Here is a 21470-nt window from a genome sequence, read left to right as displayed (position 1 = left end):
TTTCTACAATTTTTTAACAATATTTTGGCGAGTTGTAGTGGGATGATGTGAGGCCCGAGGATTCGCCAAAAGATTACCCGGCATTTACCGGAAATCATTCTACTCTCAATTGCAATCAGCAATAACGAGAAAAATTCGTAAGGACGTGTTTTAAGTTACTTCAAACTATATTTAATATAATGTTGCCATAGTGTAAGATATTTTCGATTTTTGTCCATTTCTCAAGTTAACTTTTATTGAGATTTTGTCCTATTCTGTTTGTAGATTTAGCCCATAATTAGTAAACGATCTATGATGCAGAGCTTCACCCGTCTATATTACAAAATATTTCTAGCGTAAAATTCTTATAGCACATGTTTCAGCAGTAGGTTAAATACAATAGAAACAATAACGATAAAAACTAATAACAAAAACTAATAACTAATTATAATTATGGCAATAGCAATAATAGTCGTCGTAACAATACGAGTAAAAAGTTACCTGCCCTCAAGATTAGGACTTTCTTGGATTCTGAACTAATACTAACAGCCAGAACTGACGTGTCTCCTTGGTCATGTAACCAGGACGGTATGAAATAAAGGTTCCACATCTAGTCCTCCTGTAAGAGCCATTAAAATAAGAGATTGAAAATCTAATATCGTGGCAGACCCATTTGATACAACTAGAATCCCATCAAACTCACGTTGCTCGCTATACCGAACTAACCTGAACGACAGAACAAGAAAGAAAGTGGTCAGGTCTATATTAGGGCTCTACCGAGTCGTCCAAGATCGACGTTTTGCCGTAAGAGTTATGCTTCTCAGCAATGCCTTATTCTTTGAGAACAAATGTCACGGCACTAATAGAGCTGATCGCTTTACAAACAAGTTCTCATAGTAATGGATACAGACGGATCGACATAGAATCAGGATCAGATACGTAGGCAACGTCTTAAACCGGTAAGCGTTGTGAATCGAGCTACAAATATCAGTAACTTGTACTGTTATATAAATTCAGGATTTGTAAAGGAACAGAATATATCGGAGAAATGTGAGATGTATCTCGAAAATAATGCTGGAATTAAACACTGATTTAACCAGATAAACAGTACTAAAATGCTAGTAGATAAGGATACATTTAGGCTACTAGAAAGAGACTGCATAAAGCGGAATTCTACATTTATGGACAGAATAGGGTGAGCTATAACCAGAATAACTTCTGTAACTTTAACAATCATATCTCATCAACCCCTACATGGATCTTTGTAACTTGTTTTACACACGCTCCTAAGATCATAAGATCATACACAATTTTAAGTTTATAGTACCTACAATTTATTAAAAAAATACATAAAATAAAAAAAATACGATGAAAGAAAGTGATCAGATGCTACCAAAGACTTGAAATCAAAATTTTCTTCAGAAATTCTTCCATTACTCCTATCTCTAATGATAAGGTATAATTTCTTACTTCATCATCATCATCATCATCATCATCATCATCATCATCATAAAAATCAAGGATTTAGGCCCAGTGGCCTATTCTGGTCTCATTATTCAACCAGAATTCTTCCAAGCGAACGACCTTGGCTCCTTTCCCCTGTTGGTTGATATTTTGAAATTAAATTAGGGAGTCTATAGCCTACTTCTTCGTTTTTCCCACATGTAATCTTCAGTTCATCCTACAAGTACACTGACCTTAAGCTCAGATAAAATATCCTCATTTATCTTGTGATCCTATCATGTGTATTTCGCTATTCTCAGGAATTTCTTTTTTCTTTCTTTCTGATGGTCCACGCTTACTTAAAGTATAAATTATTTTAATGTACCGAAGTACATATGATATTTCCATGCAGATATTCTGCGTCATCATACGATGAAAGAGTAATGGAACGGAGAAAAATTCTCTCCGGCACAGGGATTTGAACCGGGTTTTCAGCTCTACGTGCTGATGCTTTACCCACTAAGCCACACCGGATACCCATCCCGGTGTCGGACAGAATCGTCTCAGTTTAAGTTCAAACTCTTGGGTTCCCTCTACGTTCATAGACATCTATGACGTAGTGCAGAGGGTGGCCACTAGAGGGAACCCAAGAGTTGGAACTTAAACTGAGACGATTCTGTCCGACACCGGGATGGGTATCCGGTGTGGCTTAGTGGATAAAGCATCAGCACGTAGAACTGAAAACCCGGGTTCAAATCCCGGGGCCGGAGAGAGTTTTTCTCCGTTCCATTACTCTTTCATCGTATGATGACGCAGAATATCTGCATGGAAATATTATATGTACTTCGGTACATTAAAATAATATATAGGCCTATGATATGCGGCGCTTATTCCGTCGGATGCCGGCCAACTAGTCACTCATAACGAGTGCACCTCAGCACATGTGTGGACTTCAGTCCTACGTTCATAGACATCTATGACGTAGTGCAGAGGGCGGCCACTAGAGGGAACCCAAGAGTTGGAACTTAAACTGAGACGATTCTGTCCGACACCGGGATGGGTATGCGGTGTGGCTTAGTGGATAAAGCATCAGCACATAGATCTGAAAACCCGGGTTCAAATCCCGGTGCCGGAGAGAATTTTTCTCCGTTCCATTACTCTTTCATCGTTACTTAAAGTAGTTTAAAAGTAATACAACAAGCAATCAATAAGTTTGCGGACTGCCCTGAATGTAGGCAATACACAGGACACAAGAAACGGAAAAGTTATTTACAACCAAGGGAACGCCTGGAATCTATACTAAATGTATCACTTGAAAGACTAGCCATAAAGCTAAAGACTAAACAACAGAATATTTCCGTAAAAATTTAGCACGACATTAGTTTGTACGATTTCTTCGCAGCATCATAAAACAAGATTCGCTGTTCTAATGTGTACTGCATTATCACAAACTAAACTGCACTGTACTGAATGAAAATCAGCTGTATACTAATGCTCTAACTTCGTAGTCCTTTCAGTCTGTGTTATCTGTCCACACTACGCAACAAAAACCTCATCGCGCTCGATCGAGGGGAAATGCACATACTATTTTCTCGCAACTGCGTTCGATCTGTAACAGTAAAAGGCCGACGGTGTTTACCTGAGGTTTCCTAGAGAACGCCCTGTACAAGCTTTTGTATTGACTCAAAAGTAAGAAAAATTATATTTTAATACAAATTAGGGGTACAACAAGAGTACACATTTTGATTAGTAAATTTTAACTTATTAATCAACACAATCTCAATGGATTTTAAAAGTTTTATAATACTCAATGACAAGATATTAAATTATTTTTTAATAGGTTATTTTACGACGCTTTGTCAACATCTTAAGTTGTTTAGCTTCTGAATGAGATGAAGGTGATAAGCCGGTGAAATGAGTCCGGGGTCCAATACCGAAAGTTACCCAGCATTTGCTTATATTGGGTTGAGGGAAAATCCCGGAAAAACCTCAACCAGGTAACTTGCCCCGACCGGGAATCGAACCCGGTCCACCTGGTTTCACGGCTAGACGCGCTAACCGTTACTCCACAAGGTGTGGACTATTAAATTGTATAGATGATAGACTGAACAGTAGGTATAGTGTTTGCAAATGATAACAATGTCACCAGAAATTGAAGATGACTTTTAGGAGTTTAGAAATGTTAGATAGTTTCTGTAAAATAAAACGGTGAAATATCTCTCCAGAAAGAAAACAGTGACGGTGTTCATATGGAAACTTCCTATCAGAAAAAAAAAAAAAAAACAAAAGGACAACTGTCACTTTTACAATATTTAGGTGGGATATTAAGTTATGAAAACTATAATCATATCATCAAAAAGTTATAAACATTTCAGAAAATATTTTCAACTATCAAAAGGATATTGGAAGTAAAAACAAAAAAAGTTATAAAATTATATAAAATGTTATCGGGAGTGAAATATGGACAATAAAAACAACATAAAATGAGCCGTTCAGAGCAAGAGTGGTGTAAATGAGTAATGAGGGTTAAAGTAAACATTCTGTAAAATACAGCGCAAAGTAGCAATTAATATTCAATTTATTTAAAGGCTATTAGTAGTCAGTGACTAGCAAGAAGACCATATTAATTGCTACTTTGCACTGTATTTTACAGAATTTTTACTTTAAACCTCATTACCCAATTTTGACTTACACCACTTTTGCTCTGAACGGCTCAAATAATGGAACACAGGTTACAGAGACGATGTTACTTAGATTTGTTAAATGATGTAGGCTTGGAAAGCAATGGAATTTCGGGAGGGGGCATTACGACCCAGCACAGAGATCATTCAAGATCTATTGCGCTAACCCTCAACCTAGCGCATTCCCAAAACAACACCGACTGACTACACTAACGTCCACTGTGTACCCAGGTTTCGAGCAGGCAACCCCCTTCGTCCCTAGGCCAGCACCCTCCGTGCGTCGCCAGCCGGAGTTCGGGGAATGCTATGAAATGATGACAGAATAGAGATATGTTGACGGAATGATGTAGATGCCTAAAATGCGGAAACGAGAGAATCCCAACTGTGTCACAAATGTCACTGAATTTTTCATTGAAAAATCCCAGGCCTGACCGGAATTCGAACCCGGACCCCTTGCGTAACAGGCTAAAGGTCTCACCACTTAGTCACTGCAGGGGTATGGTGTAAGCTTAATGGATAAAATATAATGTAAATATGCATGAAGAGCTGGAGATACGAAGTATAGAGGAGAAAATAAGCCATTACCAACAAAACTTGATAGAACATCTTTTTAGGGCAGACATCAGCCAGCTACTAGAAAACCATTTATGTAGACCCCTAATCTTCGAGGAAGAACGGAGCCGGTGGGAAAATATGGATTTGTGTTAATATATCGTAAGAATAATAGATTAATATAATCTAAATTATGGTCCACACCTGTGGAGTAACGTTCAGCGCGTCTGTCCGCGAAACAAGGTGACCCGGGTTCGAAACCCGGTCGGGGCAAGTTACCTGGTTGATGTTTTTTCCGGGGTTTTCCCTCAATCTAATATGAGCAAATGCTGGATAACTTTCGGGGCTGGACCCCGTACTCATTTCACCGGCATTATCACCTTCATTTCATTCAGACGCTAAATAACCTAGATGTTGATACAGCGTCGTAAAATAACCCAATAAAATAAAAATAAAAAATCTAAATTATGTAGCCAATGATGATGGTTATGATAATGATAATGACGAAAACAGTTCATAAAATATGGTAGTTATTATGAAGTACATACCACTCAAACCAATATCTCGCCACAATGTTTACCGCAATACGAAACTGCTTCAATTCTACATACCGGACACTGCAGCTTGCATTTCAAGCACAGCTACATTTGTAAGCAAATGTAATTATTGATTCCATTAATGATGTCAAAATGAATCTAGAACGTTAACAAAGGGTAATGCAAAATTGCAAATGAGAGTTGCTGCGATTGGTTTCCTGCACACTGCCGGTAGCCACGTGTTCAGAGGTAGATTACAAGTGTTGAATTACTGACTATTCGTGCTGAGAAACGTCATCAAGGACATAAAAGGTGAGCTCGACTGATACGAAAAGGAGCCGACTGTTGCATGAATTGTTATCAAATGAGTAAATAAGTCCACGTTGTGAGTAGCGGTTTGCATGCCTGACCGTGAAACGAGTGGGTCCGGGTTCAAATCCTGATTGGGACAAGTTAGCAGGTTGAGGTTTTCCCGGGGTTTTCCTTCAACCCAATAACTAGACGATGGACCCTGGACTCATTTCGCTGATGTTATCACCTTCATGTCATTCAAACGCTAGATAACCATAGCAGTTGATAAAGGGTCGTAAAATAAACAACAAAATTTGAGTAAATAATATGTTCCTTAAACGTTTACGGAATTTTTTTTTACGAGTTACAAGTATTCCTGAAGATTTTGTAATAATTCCGTAAGTATTTATGGGATTCTTTCAGATATTCAAAATCCATCCTCTTATTACAGCAATTTGCTGTAATTGTCTAATTATAAAGAATCTTCAGAGGTTAAATATTTTAGGAATCATTATCGATAAACATATGAAATAGGACAGACAAATCAACTACCTTTGTAACAAACACAACGTAAAAAATAGATACGTTAATGGTTTATGAACGAACATAGCATGGCACCAGTTGTTACTACTGGTTCTAGAAATAATTTGTTTGTCCTCTCTTTTCTTAGGACGAGATGACAATATGAAAATGTTGCTATCGTAGCACTTACAACAACTCATACAGCCACCATGATAGCCCTTGAACTTTCCAGCAATTTTGTTCCTATTTCGCCGCAGCGTGACGTCACTGATGTTCACCGGTCCGGTGAGATTCGGAATACGCTTTATGATGTATGTCATATACAATCCGTCACTCAGCTATGTTTGCCTTCAGGTCTACTCTTATCGGTCTGATACATAACTGTTTTTGCCGGGGAATGTGGAGTGGGGAGTTAAGGGGTAATCTGCAGTATCTCAATTGAGATATTAACGCACAAGCCTGCAGTTGAAACTGTATTTAGGAATAACAAAGCAAAATAAATTTGTATTCTAAAATCCTCATGGCTTTCATTTACTAGTGAGCCCCAGACGTAGTTCTGCGTTTAAAAGCTTGCAGTATAGCACAGCTATTCTCCGAATTATTATTATTATTATTATTATTATTATTATTATTATTATTATTATTACTCATAAATGGCTTTTAAGTAACTAGCAGGTTCATTGCCGCCCTCATACAAGGCCCCCATCGGTCCTATCCTGTGCAAGATTAATCCAGTTCTCTATCATCGTATCCCACCTCCCTCAAATTCATTTTAATATTATCCTCCCATCTACGTCTCGGCCTCCCCAAAGGTCTTTTTTCCCTCCGGCTTCCCAACTAACACTCTATATGCAATTCTGGATTCCCCTGCGTGATACATAACCTGGCCATCTCAAACGTCTGGATTTAATGTTCCTAATTATGTCAGGTGAAGAATATAATGCGTGCAGTTCTGCGTTGTGTAACTTTCTCCGTTCTCCTGTAACTTCATCCCTCTTGGTCCCAAATATTTTTCTAAGAACCTTATTCTCAAACAATTATATTATTATTATTATTATTATTATTATTATTATTATTATTATTATTATTATTATTATTATTGGCCTCTGCTGTTGTACAGCACAATAAATAATAGTAAATGAATGAATAAATAAATAAATAAGTAAATAAATAGAAAATAAATAAATAAATAAGTAAATAAATAAATAAATAAATAAATAAGTAAATAAATAAATATTATTATTTCTTAGTGTATTGCCAAGGTGGCAATTGAAAATCGAAAATATATTGCAAACCAGATCGTTATAATCACGATCTAGCCTAATACTTCGCTCTGTTGTCACACATGCATTTTTGACCTTAGATATCACACTAAACCAAGATAACATAATTTGAAATCAATGTTATACAACATGTGTGTGTGTCTAATGCCTACCCACTTCACTTTGCATGATTCGGGTTCCGCATACTGCGGATAGATGGCAGGACTGTGACTCATTTTTCAAGTTACACACCACTTCGGCCGGCCACGTTAAGCACGATGTGTATATGTGAAGAATTATGTCGTGTACTAGGGTGAGTGTATATGGTAATTGTTCGTGTAAATGTAGTGTAAGGAATGGGTGAGGATGATAATGATAGTGAGGAAAGAAGAAGGGGAAACCTAGTGCCAGCACGTAATCTACTCCTGTCGAATAACACCAAGAGGGCCGCCAGGCTTAACACCCCATCCGACGTACGAATCACTATCAACAATGACATATGCCTTCTCTTCATACGCACTGCGGAGAGATTTGGGACTTAACTCAGACATATTCGTGCAAAATCTAGTGATTAGAAGCTGTGCACCGCCATCTCTCCTAGTCCCAAGGTAAAAATTCTACACGAAAATTTCTGACTCCACCGGGAATCGAACCCGGGCCGGCTAGTCTGGAGGCAGACGCGCTACCACAGAGCTAACTCGCCGGACTTAAATCAATGTTATACAACATAAATAGACAGAATTGAGTTCATTTTCTGATGTTTGATCAAAAGTGAACTCCAGTTATGATGTTTATGCAACTGGGCCTGCAAAGACTGGCTGGCGAGCTCACGTAATTGTGTACGAGCAGGAGCATTACGAATCTCGTCGCCGTCTTAACTGACGGCCAAAATAAACACTCCTACCTACCGCGAGATACAAGTAAAAGCAACACAAATTGTGTATATATTTTTATAACAAGAGCCCAAGGGATCTAACCAAAGAATAAAATCATACACTGACGAAAAATGTCTAGGGTGACTTGTTGTTCCCATTAACCTTCCTAGTCCCCTATCACCTGGAGCCTTCAGAATAACATTTTTGTTGGCCCTCGGAAGTGTATCTACTCAGCGCATTAGGAAAGAAAGATGTTGTTTTCAATGTTTTCACTCTTGGGGCTAAGGAAAACAAATCTAATTCCTGGGATAACCGTATTATTTTCTTTGTTATTATTTAATAAAATATACAGGGACATCATTTTATTTTTAATAACATTCCTAATATTAACCTGGCTATACCTTTGGATCAACGATTAAGAACCGGAAACACCGTTTGCTACCCCCTTCCACGACTGGAGTTCGATGATATTGACGTAAAATACAAACAAAACACTTTACTAGGTATAGGAGGGAAGAAAAGTAGTTCATCCATTTACGTAAACTAGGAAATATCGTGATTTTGAGTTTGATAATTTTCATTAGGTTTCTGTTTAATCAAAATACAGTACAGTATTAACAATGAGTGTTTTTACTCACGAACTGAGCTATCCATGCGGACGTATTCATTATGCAGTGTATATTATACTGTCTACAGCACATTAACGTACACTATAGAGAATGAAGTTAAATTGAAAAATAATCATAATATGGATATTTAAACACATTTTTGAAAATGGTGGCCGTTCATTTCGATACAGGCTTCAGTTTTTTTGTGCATATTATCGCACTATAGACTATTGTATGTAATTCCAATTACCAGGTTCGTACTTCGTACCAGTAACTCATGTTGAAATAATTCTGTACCTCCTCTATAAAAGAGACCTTGCGTACTGTAAATTCAATCTTCACTTCTGCCTGATCAGAAAAGATAAAATTACTCAGACATGCTATCTACTTTCCGTCCAAGTGATTACGTCGCAACGTCGTAGAAAGGGAGGAAATCACGTGACAGTTAATTATTTAACGAGGCTCTTTTATTAAAGTTATTTTAAACAATTTTATGAGTGTAATATTACTTAGACGTCCAACTCCTAACAGAAATTAATGTTCTCAGAAAAGAGCTAAGACAGCCCAGCCACTAGCATTTGCAGAGAGGCGAATAGAAGCAGGTGGGGGAAACCGGGATGCGACGTACTGTAGGCAAATGGAAAATGATGCAATATTGAAAGCTCTTTCGTCACTGGAAAACGCGAACATATTTTTGGAACGTACTGTTTACGATGACCGTAAGGCTACTATGACTGTATATGCGGCCTTGGATCTGTGTGGAGGAAGGTTGAACTTCATTAATAGAAGGGGTGGGAGTGAAGTACATTCAAAAACTCAGGTACAATAAAAATTGAAGTAAGAATAAAATGATATCCCTGTATAACTGGAAACATTAATCTTATTTCTTCTCTATGTGATGAAAGAGTAATGGAACGGAGAAAAATTCTCTCCGGCGCCGGGATTTGAACCCGGGTTTTCAGCTCTACGTGCTGATGCTTTATCCACTACGCCACACCGGATACCACCCCGGCGTCTTCTCTATGTGATCACAATTTAACTTTTTTTCTTGGGGTTTTTACGTTAAACGTACTTACAGGACTTATGAGTTGATATCAGATGGACGTCGGATTTACAGATTATTAATGAATAGCTTCCTTTTCCGTTTATAACGAAGGTCCAAGGCTAACTAAACACCGGCTTTTTATGTACTAAAAACTAATGTTTTAAATCGATAGGGTTATAAACTATACTTGTTTTTTTTTAAAGATGGGACATGACAGGAACGTTGCGATCGGTAGGCTTGTTGCTATGGCAACAACGGTAGAGTTGCCAAACTTACAGTTCCCACGTGGCGAATGCTTAATAGCTCTCTTGGCGACATTTATTATGCACACAATGTTAGCATTAGTGCGTTTCGTCTTTGATTCTCTGTCGATGTTTGTATTGTTTTCTTACCTTCGCGTCAATTGCCAATGAATGTTTTACCTTCAGCCATCTTAACGACAATAAATTGCTAGCTACAATCAGCTGGCAGCGTGGTAGTCCATATTGGCAACATGACACTGTAGTTCCAAGCTCGGCCGCTTAACTGTCATGTCCTATCTTAAAAAAAAAAAAACAAGTATAGCAAGCAATACTCCTTCCTTGGTATAAATAACACAGTTAGTTTTGAAAGCTTTCAACTCTGTGATCGCTGTTTAATTGACGAAGTTCATGGCATTCTATACGATTGGCTACAATTTCCGCTGACGTAGACTTGTAGGTGGCTTCAGTAGGCGGTGCTTGCTTTTCAAATGGAAGTTCAAATGAATGGTCTCAAACATTATTTACAAATAATAAGCACGCTTCACTAGATTCATTCTTCACTCTTTGTGTTGTGAACAAGGACTCATAACGATTCTAATTAACATCACATCCACTTAAGTACGAGTATAGGTCTACTCGGTGTTATTTTTAACTTTTAATACATAAAAATCTGTTTCAGTAACTATATACCAGTACCCACTAGTAATTTAAAGAAAGACTTACAGGCCTACCTAATTATGAGATAAAATGTACCAATTATCTCAACTGACCTACAACAGCTTTCTATTAAAAATGCGCCAAAATTATAAAATAATAAATTTATAAACAGTACCCACTAGTAATTTAATGAAAGACTTATAGGCCTACTTAATTATGAGATAAAATATACCAATTATCTCAACTAACCTACAACAGTTTTCTATTAAAATTGCGCCAAAATTATAAAATAATAAATTTATAAACAGTACCCACTAGTAATTTAATGAAAGACTTATAGGCCTACCTAATTATGAGATAAAATGTACCAATTATCTCAACTGACCTACAACAGCTTTCTATTAAAAATGCGCCAAAATTATAAAATAATAAATTTATAAACAGTACCCACTAGTAATTTAATGAAAGACTTATAGGCCTACCTAATTATGAGATAAAATGTACCAATTATCTCAACTGACCTACAACAGCTTTCTATTAAAAATGCGCCAAAATTATAAAATAATAAATTTATAAACAGTACCCACTAGTAATTTAATGAAAGACTTATAGGCTTACCTAATTATGAGATAAAATGTACCAATTATCTCAACTGGCCTACAACAGCTTTCTATTAAAAATGCGCCAAAATTATAAAATAATAAATTTATAAACAGTACCCACTAGTAATTTAATGAAAGACTTACAGGCCTACCTAATTATGAGATAAAATGTACAATTATCTCAACTGACCTACAAAAGCTTTGTATTAAAATGCGCCAAAATTATAAAATGATAAATTTATAAACAGAAAATGCTAATTTAAAATTTCAACAACTTAGAATCATAGTCACCAAGATCGCTGTTATGTTGACTACGGAATGCCCGAGTAATGGAAGCACACTCGTCAGCAAGCGGGAAGTAAAGAAAACGGCTCGGTGCCAGCTCGTTTAACCTATCGTCATTTATGACTATCTTAACATTATAAATCACGACAACGAAATTTATTTAATGAAATTGCCCTAGTTTTCTTTCCAAAGATAATGTATAAGTTTGCCGTTCTGGGCCTCATTAAAATAACAGAGATGACTGGAATGCTTCCCTTCCACCTTCGCAAGAGGCAGACCTTCACATCAACAGAAACATCCTATAAACGAAAAACAAGCGTTACGAAGTTCATAAATGCATTCTTGTACGTTTTACAAGAATTAAGTTTCTTCTTGTGTTGCAAATTATTGTTATGCAAATAGCTACCGGCGACGCGACGGTAACGTGTTTGCCTGCGGATCCAGAGTTTCTATCGGGTTAAATTACTCGTACAATCGCTAAAATGACAGTTTTCTCTCCATAGGTTTCAATTTTTAAAAATTATCCTAAAAGACCTCTACAAGTTGTTTAATTACTTTTGTGCGAGATCGTGCGTATTTGCTTAGTTTCCGCACAAAACCAATCCGCGGAAAGTCTAAAATTCCACATTCAGTATTCCCAACCTAACACACTTAACAATTTCCCTCTTCTTACCGCTTAAGTGACATATAGATTTTACTGCTTTAGGCTTTTAACATATTATTTTTAGAGACGTTCAATATAGTAATAATTATAAATTGGAAACTTACCACTGCAATTTCACCTAAATTGCACTCTTAATTATTGTTTTCAAATATTTGCAAAAATTAAGTAAACTCCACAACTCCACTAAAGTTACTGCATTCGTGATGCAAGTAACATTAAGGAAGCCGTGAAAAAATCAACAAGATTCCAGACTCATCATAGACTGGGGGAAAAAAAGACAGACGTATATCACGACCTGCTGGAGTATGGTAAACACAGAAAACATTTTAAAGCAACAATGTTGAAGATAGACATTTTTGTTTTGCAAATTTGCCGTCATTGAACAGAAACCAAGATGGAGATTTCATTGCAACTAATTAGAAATTCCTCTTTCAGGTATGTAATAAACGATCTTCGTACAAAATAATGTACGATACACGAGCGGTATGTTTTCTTTCAATTCTCGGAAATTAAAAAAGCTCAACTACGTTTCGCTTTTTCAAACTTTTCCTCGAACATGAAAACTTCAACATACCGCTCTTGTAACGCATATTACTATTTCTAATATAATAAATATTCATTTCACCCACTGTAATCAGTGCTTAAATTGAACCTTTAAAACACTAGTACGTAAAAGAGTATTGATCACTTTACGCACTGCTAAAAAATGCAATGTTCAATGTATAAACTTCATTCACTCAGAAATTAATGCATAACTCGAGATTTTATGGAGTAAATATTACACGTAACACAAATTAGTAACAAATTTAACATTCATATCTACATTTTAGCCCGTATTATACTGAAGTTACATTTGTACTACTCATTGCAGCAAAATGTAGCATTCAAATTCTCCCATTCTCTTTGTTGATTATGGCCGGTTTAGACGCCCATGAAATAGTGATCATGAATAAAACGGGGTGTACAGTAACTTCGTGGATATTATTTCTTAATGGTTCTCAGTTTAGATGGCCATGAAATCGTGATCATGAATAAAACGGACTGTACAGTAACTTCGTGGATGTTATTTCTTAATGATTCTCAGTTTAGACGGTCATGAAATCGTGATCTTATAACCTCTCCAACTTTAAATATTTATTTAACGTAAATTTTCGCTATCGTAGAAAAAAAAAACTTTGTATGATACACATTCGTAAAGTTATTTTTTGGCTCTCGTGTGTTTGTGAAACTCGACTTCGTCTCGCTTCACAAATTTTACACTCGTTCCCAAAAGGTAACCTTTAAGAACTTGTATAATAATTAACTATTATGTCGACGGTAAGTGTTCCCAAAGAAAGGATGAGTCAACTCTTAGTGCGACTGGAAGTTTCACACGATAACACACATTGTCGATATTACGGAACGGCACCTGCTGCGGTTAGACCAAAATGCTGGATAAATGATTGTCTCTCCATCACATCTCGTTGGCTCATAAAGTAAGTATTTAAATGTAGCTGTAATTATTATTTAAAATCAATTCCTTAGGCTTAAAGCTTGCTTTCTTCGTTATCATTCAAAAGTAAAATCACCCCATTTACAATGAAATTGTAACTCCAAATTATAATTATTATTTTTGTTAGAACATATTATTAAAATAAAATCATAAATTGAATATTTTATACTAATAATAATAATAATAATAATAATAATAATAATAATAATAATAATAATAATAATAATAATAATAATAATAATAATAATAATAATAATAATTTGTGGCGCTATAGCCCTTAAGGGCCCAAACCGGCTAGCCAGCTACTAGTCTCACGTCTACATTTCGAAGCAGAGGTGGACGATCATCCAACCAGAGTGGAGGAATCGAGTGGTTAGCACGATGATCCCCCAACCGTTATAGCTGGTTTTCGTAACCTAATTTCGCTACCTATCGTAGTTCCCCAAGTGCATCACGATGCTGGGTGGTCACTGGTCCCATACACGGGCAGAAATTTCATGAGAAAATTCCTTTCCCCTCGGATTCGAACCAGCGCGCATTCCGTAACGCGAGTCGTAGATAGGATAACTTAAAGAACGTCGCCACGGCGCGGGACAATAATAATAATAATAATAATAATAATAATAATAATAACAATAATAATAATAATAACAACAACAATAATAATAATAATGTGAAAGTTAGAATTTATAAAATAGTTATATTACCGATTCTTCTGTATGGTTTTGAAACTTGGACTCTCACTTCGAGAGCAGAACAGAGATTGAGTGTTTGAGAATAAGATGCTTATGAAAATATTTGGGGCTAAAAGGAATGAAATTACAGAAGAATGGAGAAAGTTACACAGCGCAGAACTGTACGCATTGTATTCTTCATCTGACATAATTTGGAATATTAAATCCAGACGTTTGAGATGGGCAGGGCATGTAGCACATATGGGCGAATTCAGAAATGCATTCAGAGTGCTAGCTAGGAGGACAGAGGGAAAAAGATCTTTGCGGAGGCCGAGACGTAGATGGGAGGATAATATTAAAATGAATTTCAGGGAAGTGGTGTATGATGCTAGGGACTGGAGTAATCTTTCACAGGATAGGGACCGATAGCGGGCTTATGTGAGGGCAGCAATGAAGTTCCGGGTTTCTTAAAATCCATAAGTAATAATAATAACAATAATAATAATAATAATAATAATAATAATAATAATAATAATAATAATAATAAACGTAAAACAAATCATCTCTGATCAGTTGATTTCCTTTCCTATAAACGAAATAAAAAATTGAGTCTCTCTTTTATTTAGCTACCTAGGTATTTACCTCTTTGCTGCCTCTATTGTTTCGAAACTGATAAAAGAAAATAAGATTCTCTTTTAATAAGAATACATTTCTATAATGTTTATCTACTATTTACAACACAGAATGAATGAATGAATGAATGAATGAATGAATGAATGAATGAATGAACATTTTCCTTGTAGTTTTCGAGTTTCGAAACGGGTTCCAACAACAAACCCAATGGTAAATTAAAATAACTCAATTATGTGTTATCTTGTGTACTTGTGCTCTGGATCTCCGATCATGCGCAGTCTTGTGTCTGGGACTCTCAATATTTCAACGGCCATCGCATTCTTAAATTGTGTCGAAACGTTATTTCTTCACCAGTCTGGTGTAATCTGGGACGTATCTTGGAACTATCTAACTAAAATAATATTTTTCATACTACCTTTTCTAACGCGTTTTCCTAATCTACAACACTACGCATCTTGGGAGATTAATTCCTTTGCTTTCTCCAATATTTGGATCATTTTACAGATATAATCAATGTAAAAGCTGCCTCTTCAGAAACGATTTGTAGTTCCATACGGCTGCTTCTTGATATTCATACTATTTCGGACTATTTCACCAGTCATTTTCATTTCAGTTTGCAGTCTATGTCATTACCTTCGTTTCTGTTAAAGTAATTAGGTTCGGAGGAGTAGAGATTCAAGGTCTGTGTTCTGTAAGAGTCATTCAGAATTAACATAATTTCCTGCTCTTTCAATTAACACGGTACGGCATCACCGCCTTCAGGCGGAAGGCAACAGTCAAACGGCCAAGCCTTGGCTTTTCGAGAGTTGGACTCGGGACGGATCCTCGCTTACTTTGGCCCGTATAATATACGATTACAGTCCAAGTCCGATAGCTGGCCTGGATAGCATTCTTGAGTCCGACACTGACAGGTGAGCTAACCTGCCTCAGCCCTGACAGAACCAGGTCCATCCTCAGGTAAGTCCCAGAACCAGGAGCCCCAAGTCTTTATTGTAACAGCATTGGAAAACCTTACTACCCTCAAGACTTCACCCCAGTCTTTTTTTAAATACCGCAGATCATAGATGAAATTAAGGGAGGGTGGAAATAGTTGGTGGAGAGAAGAACAGAGTTTAAGGGTATTCGGGAATAAGGTGCTTAGAAAAATATTTGGGATTAAGAAGTTACCAGAGAATGGAGAAAATTACACAATACAGAACTGGGCGCATTGTATTCTTCACCTAACATAATTAGGAACATTAAATCCAGACTTTTGAGATGGGCATGGTATGTAGCATGTATGGGCGAATCCAGAAATGCAAATGCATACTACTAAGATTTGAAATCATCCGTCCTCAAGTGAGGTTGACCACTGGGATCCAGAATTAACAAAATATAAAAGATAAAGGGAAATGAAACGAGCAAAATATTGATTCGATTTGTATATTAAAACACAGAAAATGCAACATTTAGTTTAACTGACAAAATTCTGGAGGCAGTTAATAAAAAATTACAAGTTGGAGGGATTTTCTGTGATTTATCCAAAGCATTTGACAGTATAAATCATAAAATGCTGCTAGATAAATTAGATTATTATGGAATTAAAGGTGTTGCACACCGATGGTTTCACTCATATCTCATAGATAGGAAACAAAGTTGAAATCAATACAACTATGAAATCTGCATCGACATGGGGAACTATTAATAATGGAATTCCTCAAGGATCAATATTAGGTCCCTTACTTTTTCTAGTGTTTATAAATGATATTGCCCCCCTAATAAAAGATGAAGGTCATCCCATATTATTTGCAGATGACACAAGTATAGTAATTACAGCCAATAACTCCAACACATTCCAATCTCCAACAGAGGAAATTCTCTTCAAAATATGGGATTGGTTCTCAGTCAATAAATTGGTATTAAATTGTAACAAAACTAACATAATTCAATTTAAATCCTGTGAAAATTCAACCTCGCAAACTTCTAGCGCAATAATTAACAACAGATCCCTATTAGAAACAACGACAACCAAATTTCTTGGCTTAAAATCGATAATGTGTTACAGTAAATTGGAAAAATCATATTAAAGAAATACCCCCAAACTAAATTCAGCTTGTTTTGCTATTAGAACTATGCAAAAGATAGTAAATATCAATACCTTAAAAACAATATACTTTGCATACTTCCACTCGGTAATGAGTTTTGGAATAATATTCTGGGGAAATTCCACAGATAGTAACAGTATATTTCTATTACAAAAAAGAGTAATTAGTATAATAGTAGGTGCCAAATCTATGGAATCTTGTAGGACTATTTTCAAAAAAACTACAAATAATGTCCAAGGCTTGTCAGTATATCTTTTCATTAATAGTCTTCCTCGTATGTAATCGTGAAAACTTTGTAACTAATTCAACAGTTCATAGCATAAATACAAGTCAAAGAAATGACTTTCATACTCCATCGGCAAGTCTATCGTGCTATCAAAAAAGGAGTGCGTTATATGGCAGTAAAAATTTTTAATAGCCTCCCTATCGATATAAAAAATGAAACTCAAAACGTAAGATTATTTAGGGCCAAATTAAAGAAGTACCTAATTTCTCACGCCTTCTATTCTGCAAGTGAATTCATGAAATTCAATAACACTTCATGAAATTGATACTAAAACTATGTGTTGTACTAGTATACTATATTGTAAATCTCGTCTGTATATATATTTCATCTAGACTGTGACTATAAATTAAGACTTTATAATAGTATTAAGTTTTTTGACTTGTTCCATATTCTAGCTGTAAAGCAATGTATGAATACCATGGAATGTTAATAAATACAATACAATACAATACAAAAATTTATGTGGTAACATATAGATGATAGTGTAAAATTTGAAGAGAGGCCTTCAGAATTTCCATTACAATCTTCTGAACCTCATAAAAGGGAATTTTAAAGGATTTAAGGATATTACATGTAAATTTTGGTAAACAACCCCTCGCTCAAAATAGTATGCCTGCAACATCCCAGTTGTAAAGTGAAATGCCATATTTTTACTGAGGTATGGAAGACAAGGTACATATTTAGCTCGCTTGTCATCATTTATCTGCAGTCCTTGATTCGTGTCTCGCTCAAAGCAAATCGTAGGGTCTAAGACCATCGCTTTCTGGGTTCTTCTATTTATGGCAATTATATCGACTCTTCTATGTGTTAACTGGGAGGCCGGAGGGATAAAAACCTTTGGAGAGACCAAGACGTAGATGGGAGGATAATATTAAAATGGATTTTGGAAAGGTGGGATATGAAGATAGAGACCAGTGGCGGGCTTATGTGAGCGCGGCAATGAACCTGCGGGTTTCTTAGAAGTCATAAGTAAGTAAGTTCTGCATAAGGGCAGGCCTTTCACTGCAAACCCAGCATTCTCCAGTGTTTTCTTTTTCTTCCGTCCTCTTAATCTCCGCATATGATCAATATAGCCTACGTATCTATAAGTATATTATTTGATATCTTTTTCTGTCCCGAACTCTTTTCCCATTCACAATTTCTTCCAGTGGATCCGTCAGGAGGCAGTTTCTTCTCGGCTAGTGAATGTGACACGAGAAATAATCATATACTTTGTTTTTTTCGGTGTTTACTTCCAAACCTATCTTTTTACTTGCTTCAAGTAAAATTTCCGTGTTTTCCCTAATCGCTTGTGGATTTTCTCCTAATATAGAACACTATGAATAAATAAATAGGCCTATGTATTATTTGTAGTCCCGCGCCGTGGCGTCGCGGTCTAAGACATCCTGTCTAGGACTCGCGATACGGAATGCGCACTGGTTCGAGTCCTCATGGGGGAAGAAATTTTCTCATGAAATTTCGGCCAGTGTATGGGACCGGTGCCCACCCAGCATAGTGATGCACTTGGGGAGCTACGATAAGTAGCGAAATCCAGTTGCGAATGCCAGCTATAACGGCTGGGGGGATCATCATGCTAACCACACGATACCTCCATTCTGGTTGGATGATCGTCCACCTCTGCTTCGACATGTGGGCGTGAGGCCAGCAACCGGCTGGTCGGTCTAGGCCCTTCACGGGCTGTACCGCCAAGGATTATTATTATTATTATTATTATTATTATTATTATTATTATTATTATTATTATTATTATTATATGTATTATTTGTGATTTTAAAATTGTCAAATGTTAAGGTTAAGATTGCGAAACGGGGCGTAGGTCACCGAATTCGGTGCACAGACGGTCAGCGCACCCCTCAACCCGAATATCTCGATTCTTGCTAAGACGCGTAGCGATGCGGAGATGGAATTACGTTTCTAGAAAAAAAAAGTCGCCCTTGCCACTCAGTTATCTTCGTTACAGATTCATCTCTTAAGCAATCTATGCTAGGCTACATAAACTTGTTGAGCTACTCACTTGAGAACGCGTGTCACCATGGCGACGGCGGGCTGTGGAGGAGATGCCGACGAGAAGGTGTGAGAAAGAGCGCAGTCGCACTCTTGTGTAGTAGGTGACACAGATGGGGACGGGGGCCGACAGGCGTCGCGACGCCACCTCCACGCAGCACTGTCGACAGTTCCTCTGCACGGGCCTCAGCACGCGGCGTCGGATGGGCGTCGTCGCCGGCCAGCTGTGGAGACGCGTCTGATACCGCACGGCACCCACCGTCTTCAACAGCAGCTCGTCGTCTTCGCGCTCCTTCCTCTTTTTCTTGCTGATCACTATAGCAGTGTTGCTGAACCTGCCGCCTGTCTCTGGAGGCATCGGAGGGGGCGGCGGTGGAGGCGGTTCCGGAGGCAGTTCCTCAGACCTCTGATAATCACTATAACCGCCTTTCCCGGACTCTTCTTCCTCGTGGATCTGCCGGAGCGAAATTCTCTCTAGGCGTCGTTTTGGAGGGCACGTGACGCCGTTCAGCTTCAAGTGTCCCGATGTCTTATTTGTGATGACACAGCAGGTGGTTGCCATGCCGTTGGCGCGGTTCGTTATTTCTGGAGAAGCGCCGTCAGCGGTGGGCTCCCGACCACTGTACAGAATCTGCAGTGCGCATTTGGTCACTTCGCTAACACACGCGCTAACAGAGTGAGAGCGTCGGCCATTCCGCTTGCTTCCAGCGGGAGACAGATTCGGTGTTGATGTAGTCGAGGTGAGACTCTCGTACGACCAAAACGTCAACGCATTCTTCAGAAGGTTACTGCTTTTCTTCCGTTTACGGGCCTTCAGTTCGTACAACGACCCCAAAGTAGCGTACTTGCTGTCCCAAGAATCTGCCGCTGCCATGGTTTCAATAACACGAACTTATTTTGTGTGGCGAGCTTAATGTCAAATAGGGCGACTGAATTTCTTGTAGGTCTTATGTCTCTGATATGAAGTCAACGTGCAAAACTTTACTGTATAACCAAAATCACTAATAAAGTTTGGTGTTAGATCATGTTTTATTCCAGTACGGATAGCATGAATGTCTTTAATCATAATATACACTGATAATTAAACCAACCCATGGGACTTATTTTGTGTGGCGAGTTTAATGTCAAATAGGGCAACTGAATTTCTTGTAGGTCTTATGTCTCTGATATGAAGTCAACGTGCAAAACTTTACTGTAAAACCTAAATCACTAATAAATTTTCGTGTTAGATCATGTTTTATTCCAGTACTGATAGCATGAATGTCTTTAATCATAATATACACTCATAATTAAACCAATGGGACTATTTATCACGTTTAACGAAAGCTAGGGTAGTAGTATATCAATACATAGTCATCGGGTAGTTTGGCTAGTGCTGTCGGACATTTTTTTCTTTACTGCCTGTCATTAATATAGAACGTGACTCACTATTACTCAAAAGTTTTCAGCTGTATCACTTTAAAATGCACGTAACGAAAATATCTTAACATCAATTTGAATCTCGAATGATTACATTGTTTTCGGTATGAAATTTCGAATGCTGTCACAAAATGTTCGCTTGACATTGAACATATAACACTTTTACACGAAAGTCTGACGTGAAATCACATTATGATTAACGTAACGAAAATATCTGACATAAAACTGCAGCTTTTATGATCACAGTAACATTCACTAGCACATGTTATGATTTACGAGACGCAGGAACTTGCAAACACTCCATTTATCAGCTGATTCATGAACTAATGTGCAGGAGAACTATAGCTACATTACGGCATTAAAATGCTTGTTATCACAACAGTGTTTAAGTACCACCGAACACAGCAGAAATCGCATGTAATAATTGGGGACATTCTGTGTGTTTAATTACACCAGATTCAAAGCAAGATTTATCTTGATGTACATGAAATACTTCACTACGAAAATATTAAGACACCTTGCACTTTGTACTGTAGGTTTTGATGTAAGGTTATCTATCCTCGTCAGATAAAATATTCGAATACCGGTACGTTTGACACTTGTAACACATTCTTCAACTACAGACGCACTTGTA

At 37.2% G+C, this 21470-nt stretch overlaps 1 protein-coding gene across 3 annotated transcripts in view; it reads right to left on the bottom strand.

The window, feature by feature from the left end:
- The window catches only part of LOC138696773 (1-phosphatidylinositol 4,5-bisphosphate phosphodiesterase epsilon-1-like), a 561655-nt gene extending 541038 nt beyond the window's left edge, over positions 1–20617 (bottom strand). For 2 of the 3 annotated variants that reach the window (XM_069822165.1, XM_069822164.1), the window contains exon 1: positions 19428–20616. In XM_069822165.1, coding sequence (XP_069678266.1) covers positions 19428–20291 — 864 coding nt within the window. In that variant the 5' untranslated portion in view covers positions 20292–20616. Of the gene's footprint in view, positions 1–19427 lie in introns of all 3 variants that reach the window. The other variant, XM_069822163.1, reaches the window with a different exon arrangement.
- Positions 20618–21470: the final 853 nt, after the last annotated feature.

Source organism: Periplaneta americana, chromosome 3, assembly GCF_040183065.1.
Source record: "Periplaneta americana isolate PAMFEO1 chromosome 3, P.americana_PAMFEO1_priV1, whole genome shotgun sequence".
Lineage (NCBI taxonomy): Eukaryota > Metazoa > Arthropoda > Insecta > Blattodea > Blattidae > Periplaneta > Periplaneta americana.
Note: the sequence above shows the minus strand (reverse complement) of the source record. Positions and strands in the feature narration are given on the sequence as shown.